Here is an 8,381-nt window from a genome sequence, read left to right on the forward strand (position 1 = left end):
GTGTATACTAATATTAAAAATACATCAGTGCAGGCAGTAACCTTCTAAACTTGATGCTTACATAAATATCAAGGAAAAAATGAGCTAATATTTTTCTTATATTTTATTTCATACATGCAACATCTTTTTTTTATTCTATTGCATAATTTAAGTAGAACAAATTTATGTGCACTCTCCTCTAGTATAGCCTACAGTGTTAAGTTTTTAGGATTAGTTTATTTCATAATCTTATATTTGCTATCTGGAATAAACATTAGGTTAAAATTACTGAATTATCTTCCGACTATAAAGACAACCTCAGATATGAAGAAGAAATTCTTGTCTGTCTTAAGGAAAGGTAGAGGACTAATTTTCTGAAAATAATAAGGCAAATATTTTAAGCAAAATGCTACTAAGATTCTATAGACTACATATGAAAATTGAAGCTGGTCCATTAACAGAAATTATTTCTTGAGTGGAGCCATTACTTCTAAAAGGCATGTCCACCCTCACGCCAGTAGAGGCCTCGCAAAATACAAATACCATTTGTGACAACTGATTGAATTCTCTTATAAAAAGTATCTTATAATATCTAAAAACTATTGCCAGCATAAAAAGTATCTTATAATATCTAAAAACTATTGCCAGCATTCTGCATTTGTGATCATTGTACTGTATATCAGGAAAATTATGAATAATATAATCATACTGTATAGTTATCATTTCTTATTCACAATAATGATGTAATTTCATTCACCGTAATAAAAGTCCTAGAAATTTTGCAAATTTCCCAAGTAAGCCCTGTTAACAAGACAGAGTTTCTAGGGGGGAAATTGACAAAGTTTAAAGGTCACTCATGAATGACAGAGGCAAGGGACAGGACTGTTCGTATGTACATACGATCAGTGCCAAAGAACCCTTTCCACTCAAAGAAGGACCAGACAATGGCTGTAAATGACTCGGCAGTTAGACCTATAGGCTACCCCAAATACCCAATTCCTAGCTAATGAGGATGCAGACCTTAGAGGAAAAATTAATCATCCTAGTTGCAGACACCACTAGAAACCATAGCCTCTGTACCATGGTCTTTCACTGTCTGAGTAGAACTCTTGCTTGAAGGTGCACTTGTGCCACAATATTCTATCTTATTTCTCTTCCTCTTGTTTTTTATTCTTCTCGTTTGTCTGCATCATTTCCCACTTTCATGTGGGGTTGATGTTTGTGGCCAGCTTTCTCCATCTAGCATTAATTTCAATCTGATAATATTCACTGTCCATATTTGTTTTGGCAAATTTTTCATGGCCGGATGCTTTTCCTGCCGCCAACCCTCCCCCATTTACCTGGGCTTGGGACCGGCACCAAGTTGAGGCTGGCTTGCCCCTCTCAGTCGCTTCCTCATGTTTTTTTTGGGCTCAAGCCATGGCGTCCTGATGGAAGGTTCCTTTTTGGTAGCTTCCTTGGGTAAATAACTACTAGATATTCCCAGAGAATTTAACCACAGGTTATCACAGAATTCTAACTTCTGGAGCGAGTATCCTAAAGGTTTCCCTTTAAGACATCGTATTTCAACAGGGGACGCATGTATTAACGCGCCACATAGCTATCTGCACCCCACATAGAGTTAACACTTCGATGTGTAGGGGCGGAGAATAGCTGGGGAGCCGTTCCACAGCTAATCTCGTCCGTGGCTACTTTTGGTACTCGAAACGTAAACAAACGGGCGCCATTGCTAAATGACGTCACGTCCGTCCTCATCCTTCGCATAGTAGCTTGCCTTACTAAGACGGATTTTCCCTGTGCTTACTTTATCGACTTGCATCTTAGCCATGTCTCTACCCTCGGCCTCGCCTTCTTCTGGAAAGTTGAGTACCAGGTTCCAGTATTGTTTAAATAATCTCTGACCGTAAAGTAACTTTTACTTTTCGAGATATTTATGTTTTTTGGCAGAGCTGTGCTGCTACCGGATACGCCATTTTATGGCGTCGCTGTTGTCTTGCATGCCTTATTTAGCTAGCCTCAACAGCTTTTCCGGCCTTATTAACTAATCGATACTATTAGTTATTTCGTCTTCATAGCTAGGAACTTCATATATCGTGTTTTGATGCTCTTTTATTGGTCATCGCCTGACCCCATACCAGATCGCTAGCCTAGCCCCTAGGCCAGAGTGCCTATCATCAGTGTTCATGCATGATATATTACAGTGATCCTAGGTTAAGTTATGAAGATAGTGGCATTATTTTATGATACTGTTTACTGTGATGCAAGTGTTTTTGCCTTCAGGGACCATATAGGGGATAGGTTTGATAGTGTGCCTTTCTAACCTAACCTAAATGTAGGACCCCTATATGCTCCCTTCACCCCCTACCTTAGGGCATTCCCTCTGTGTAGCCTTGCTCCCCCTACCACGTAAGGGGATCAAGCTCCTATCAGAGCACTTATCGCTTCTCTGTCCTCCCTAAGGGAATGATCTCCCCTTAGGGTTGCGTCCGAGAATGAGGAACGGCCTGCCCTTTCCTCTATTGCTGAGGCTAGGTTACCTGAACTTCCCTGCAATTGCGATACGTCTTCCAACCTTCCTGGTTCAGGATGTAATATCCCTGCTCTAGGTTAGGCTTGGGGGGAGCTAGTTCTGTGCCTTGCTTGAAACGGTACCCATGCACCGTTCTCAGCCAGGCTGCCTACCTTAGGCTAGGGAACGTCCTCCCTTCCTTGGTGGCCGTTTTGGTACAGAACCTCCCCTATGGAAGACCCTTCTTCTTCTCCCCTCCCCACCTATCTCTTGTATGGCCTAGCCTATACTTAGGTTAGCCTATACCCATCTGTCCCCTGTCCTACAACTCCTCCTTAGGGTGGAGTGATAGGGCTACCTTGAGTCCCTGTGTGCAGTCCGCTCTGGTACATATACCCTTCATAGTGTCCTATGGGGTTAGCCACTGGATGCGTTTTGTCCGCAGGGGTTCTCCCCCTCTTGGGTGTTCCATAGCCCTCCCTTGGGCTACACTGGCTCCCGGCCGCCTGCGGCCCCCTGCCACTGGGTGATAGGGCTAGCCCCTATCATGGGTACACCCATTCAGGTGGGATGCCTTGGGGTTCGTGTCTGTACTCCTACATCCCTCCTTCTGTCTCTTTCACTGTCCTGATTCCGATCCCTTGCCGCCTCTACTGTCGGCGATAACGACCTCCCCCCTTGGTGACACCTTCCTTGCCCCCCTTGGCCGACAGCCCTCCGTGTGCCGGAGGGCTGCCGCCTCCCGTCGGCGTACAGCCGATGGCCTACCCTCATACCTCCTAGCTTTGGTCGTCCGTCCATCGGTCCGGCCCCCGGCGTGCCGGCATCCATTGCCGGCGGTCCGGTTCTGCTATAGCTCACCCTTGTCCCTGTCACCAAGCCGGCAACCTTTGGCTGCCGGAGCCTCCGCCTCCCGCCGGCGTGCCGCCGTTGTACCGGCGGCCGCCATCCTGGCATTACTCTTGACTTCTCTATCTGCCTGTCTTAATGCCAGAAACTCCGCTGGAGCGGCCCCCGGCGTGCTGCCGGTCTGCCGGGGCATTCCGGAGGCGCCAAGAGACTTGCACCCCTTCTCCTAGCTGTCAACACATGCTGATAGCCCTACCTTGCAACCAGATGGTTTGACTACATAAATAGATAGGTATTGTCTTACCGTTCTATTAGTAGCCGTGCTGTCTTCTTGCATATCACAATTTTCCAGCATCCTGTGTGTATCTTAGCACGGCTGCTTGCCGGAAACCGTTACCCTATGGGGTCTTCTACATCCCCAATTCAATGGTCTGAGTGGTCTCAGTCCCAGATTTATATCCTTGGCAATAACTACTAGAATTCCCCTTGCCTCCCTGGCAATCTATGAAGAATTCTGCCTTGTGTCCTCGGTCACAAACAAATTGCCTATGGATAAGGTTACGGTAACCAGCCGGGCGGGTTACACGGAGTATGTGTCTATCTACTTCATTTCCCGCTCCACTCCCAAACATCACAATGTTTATATCACTTAAGATTAAGTTAAAAAATTAACCTTTTAATATTTAACTTTAGAATATAAGTCATTAATATGACTTCCCCATACTCATGTTCTCTTTCTCTTACAGGAGGAGTACGTGAAATGCGACAACGGCTTCTGTGGAGTGAAGCGCCCGCACTTCTACGGGCACACGGCGTGTAGGACCCACGCCCCTTGCGCCAACAAGAAAGGCGATCTGAAGTTTTGGGACCCGCAGAACTGTACAGTCTGCAAGGACCGCCTGGTCGAGGCGTTCAATAATCCTCCTTCAGCGGAGGTTAGGGACGCTTCTCGAGAGAAGCTACGCAAGTGGGTGCGTGGCTTCCAAAAGAACGCCAACGGACCATACCTTGCCACCAAAGACTTGAGGGCCTTGCTTTTCCCGAAGGCATCCCCAGACTCTGTGGTCCCCAAGGATCAGATCCCCACCGTCCAGATAACGGTGGAACCTGACGTAGTCATGGCCCAGTCCATGCACGAGTGCCGTTTGGTGGCCGACAACGCGGAACGTATGTCGGAAGTGTCGGAGAACACGGAGAGGAACCTCATGGGCGATGAATTGGACTATGAAGAAGACCAGGTGGAATACACTGAGTCGCAGCAGGAGGTTGCTCCACCTTCCACCCCCACACCGACTCCTACACTGACGGACGTATCACTCCCGTCTACCTCCGCTACCCCGGATCCCATCCCATCCAGCGCCCAGGAGATGTTCCAAATGCTCGAGGCTCTCATGGACAAGAAACTCCGTGAGACACACGAGTACATCAGGTCCAACATGGGAAGTTCTAAGCAGCCGAAAAGGATTTCGGTTAAGGACCTCCCGGCATGCTCAGATACCAACCCCTGGAGGTATGCCGAGCACATGCCAATTACAACAGGCAGGATTTTCATCAGTGAGAAAATCGGCTTGATTGTACTGAAAGAAGTGGAATTCTTCCCGAACTTTGAGGCTTATCCGGACTGTTACGTCCGACTTCGATCCGAACCTGCCTCTAAAGAGGAGACCGAACCGAAGGAGGTGATTGTGTTCGATCTCCCGAAGGCCCAGGCTATGCTGGCCAATACAGTAAAAAGTAGGGGTTTTACCTGCTCAAAACTTACGGCGCTTAGCAAGAAGCACCCTACCTACGTTGCACCAGACGATGCGACCCTCCTCTTCTTGGAAAAGGCCTTCACTGCGGTACATAAGGCAGTGGAAGAAGGAAAACCTTGCCCTGCACTGGAGGAGTGCAGACCCTTCTCCCTGACTACTCCCCCCGATGTTCGACATTGGAAAGATGTCCAGCATACATTCGTGGTAGGAAAACTAGAACCTGACGTCGCTGGCCGTCAGTTTAACGAAGACCTCCCGAAACTTAATGACCATCTCCTTCGTCGGGAACATGACACGAAGGAAAGGCTCGCCGCATCCATGTCCCTCCAGGTACAGCTCGACGTCATGGCCGGTGACACTAGGGTCCCTGACTACTACATGGTTCTCGCCAAAACACATTTGGAGACCGTAGTAAAAGATCTGTACAGCTTCACGAAGGCTCGTAGAGCCTGTCGTGAATTCGTGTTCTCCAGTGCCACAGTGAGACACTAACCCCGGAGGCTGATTTCCTCCAACATCTGGGGTAAGCACCTCTTTCCCTCCTCCCTTGTGAAAGAGATCACTGACAAGGCCGCCACGGAGAACAGGAACCTTCTCCACAAGTGGGGCATGTCGAAGAAAAGGAAATCCTCTCAGGACGACTGCCCTCAGCCTAAGAGGAAATCCTCCAAGCCGAAACCCCAGCAACGTCAACAGTTTCCGGGATCCGCTACTCCCCAAGTGGCAGCTCAGCCACAGCAGACCTTTCAGCTGGTCACCCAACCGGTCTTGCCACAGTCACCGGTTTTCACCCCTGCTTTCGAGCAACAGTCAACTACCTTTCGTCCCAAAGGTAGAGGCTCAAACAGAGGTGCAGGCAGAGACGCATCTCGCCGTCCCTCCAGAGGCAGAGGAGGAAGGGGAGCTAGCGGCCGAGGCAGTAAACCCTCGGGACACCAGAAGCAATGAAGTGCTTCCGGTGGGAGGAAGACTCCGCCAATTCCAGGATCGTTGGACCTTCGATCCCTGGGCACACAGCATCGTCAAGAAGGGTCTAGGCTGGAGTTGGACTCAACTACCCCCAACCTTCCAGCAGTTCTTCCAACAATCAACCCCCTTTCTGGAAGAATATGTCCTAGAACTCTTGAACAAGAAGGTGATAAGGAGGGTAAAGCCAACCAGGTTCCAAGGGAGACTTTTTTTCCGTCCCCAAGAAGGACTCCGACAAACTCAGAGTCATTCTAGACTTATCCCCCCTCAACAAGTTCATAGCGAACAACAATTTCAAGATGCTGACTCTCCAACAGATAAGGACCCTTCTGCCTCAAGGTTCCTACACGGTCTCCATAGACCTAGCGGATGCCTACTGGCACATTCCAATGAACCACCACGCTTCCTCCTACCTAGGATTTCGACTCCAAAGGAAAAGCTACGCCTTCAGGGCCATGCCCTTCGGCCTCAACGTGGCCCCTCGGATCTTCACAAAGCTGGCAGACGCCATCGTTCAACAGCTTCGCCTCCGCGGTGTCCAGGTGATGGCCTACCTCGACGACTGGCTGGTCTGGGCTCCATCGCCCGAAGATTGTCTAAGATCCTGCAACAAAGTTACCCAGTTCCTAGAACACCTGGGATTCAAGATAAACACAAAGAAATCTCGCCTCTCTCCAGCTCAGAAGTTCCAATGGTTAGGAATCCAGTGGAACCTTCAGTCACACCGCCTTTCCATCCCCCAGAAGAAAAGGAAGGAAATAGCAGGGTCTGTCAAGCGACTGCTGAAATCCGAACGGATCTCAAGACGTCAGCAGGAACGAGTTCTAGGCTCTCTACAGTTTGCCTCAGTAACAAACCCAGTGCTACGTGCACAGCTAAAGGATGCCGCGGGAGTCTGGAGACGTTCCGCATCCATCGCTCGAAGAGACCTCAAGAGACGGCTCCCAAACAGACTTCGGTTACTCCTAAAGCCGTGGTCGGAAGCAAAGGCCCTGAAAAGGTCCATCCCTCTTCAACACCCACCTCCATCACTCAACATCCACACGGACGCTTCGCTGGAGGGTTGGGGAGGTCACTCCCACTAAAAACAGGCTCAAGGAATATGGTCTCCCCTATTCAAGACGTTTCACATCAACATCTTGGAGGCCATGGCGGTCCTTCTAACTCTGAAGAAACTCTCCCCGCCTCCCTCGATCCATATTCGTCTGACCCTGGACAACTCGGTGGTAGTTCGATGTCTCAATTGCCAAGGCTCAAGATCGCCCCAGATAAATCAGGTGCTTCTAACAATCTTCCGTCTGGCAGAGAAGAAGAAATGGCACCTATCTGCAGTTCACCTACAAGGATTCCGCAACGTGACGGCGGACGCTCTATCTCGAACAAGCCCGATAGAGTCGGAATGGTCTCTAGACGCAAGATCCTTCTCCTTCATCTCTCACCAAGTCTCAGAACTTCAGATCGATCTCTTCGCAACGAGCGACAACAATCAACTTCCTCGATATGTGGCCCGTACGAGGACCCCAAGGCAGAAGCAGTGGACGCCATGTCACTGGATTGGAACAGATGGTCCAGGATCTACCTGTTCCCTCCCACCAACCTTCTGCTAAAAGTCCTCTCCAAACTGAGAACCTTCAAAGGAACAGCGGCCCTAGTGGCTCCCAAGTGGCCCCGGAGCAACTGGTACCCCCTAGTCCTGGAGCTACAACCCACGCTGATCCCTCTCCCGGGCCCAGTTCTCTCCCAGCAAGTACAGAAGTCGACTGTCTTCGCTTCATCATCGAAAGTCAGGGACCTTCATCTCATGATTTTCTCTCCCTAGCCGTGAAGAAAACGTTTGGGATCTCGAAGAAAAGTCTAGACTTCCTCGAGGAATACAAGACCGAATCCACGCGACGGCAATACGAATCATCCTGGAGAAAATGGGTCTCATTCGTCAAGACGAAAAATCCTACGGAAATCACCATCGATTTTTGCATGTCCTTCTTCATTCACCTTCATGGACAGGGCTTAGCAGCCAACACGATTTCTACTTGCAAATCGGCCTTGACTAGACCACTAATGTACGCCTTCCAGATTGATCTGTCCAGCGACATCTTCAATAAACTGCCGAAGGCATGCGCTCGTCTACGCCCAGCACCCCCACCAAAACCTATCTCCTGGTCCCTGGACAAGGTGCTCCATTTTGCCTCCAATTTGGACAACGATTCGTGCCCTCTCAAGGAAAATTTAGATAACTTTCTTCTTAGAATGAATAGTTTGGTACCATCAATAAATTTCACTATGGAGCTGGAGAATAATTGTACCCTACCTTTTTTGGATTG

General features: G+C 49.0%; 1 protein-coding gene across 1 annotated transcript in view; it reads right to left on the reverse strand.

Annotated features, from left to right (window-relative positions):
* Nucleotides 1-220: 220 nt before the first annotated feature.
* Nucleotides 221-8,381, reverse strand: part of LOC137639344 (glutamate receptor-like) — a 20,219-nt gene continuing 12,058 nt past the window's right edge. The window contains exon 5 of the mRNA XM_068371623.1: nucleotides 221-241. Within this exon, the coding sequence (XP_068227724.1) occupies nucleotides 221-241 (21 nt within the window). The remainder of the gene's footprint in view (nucleotides 242-8,381) is intronic.

Source organism: Palaemon carinicauda, chromosome 4, assembly GCF_036898095.1.
Source record: "Palaemon carinicauda isolate YSFRI2023 chromosome 4, ASM3689809v2, whole genome shotgun sequence".
Lineage (NCBI taxonomy): Eukaryota > Metazoa > Arthropoda > Malacostraca > Decapoda > Palaemonidae > Palaemon > Palaemon carinicauda.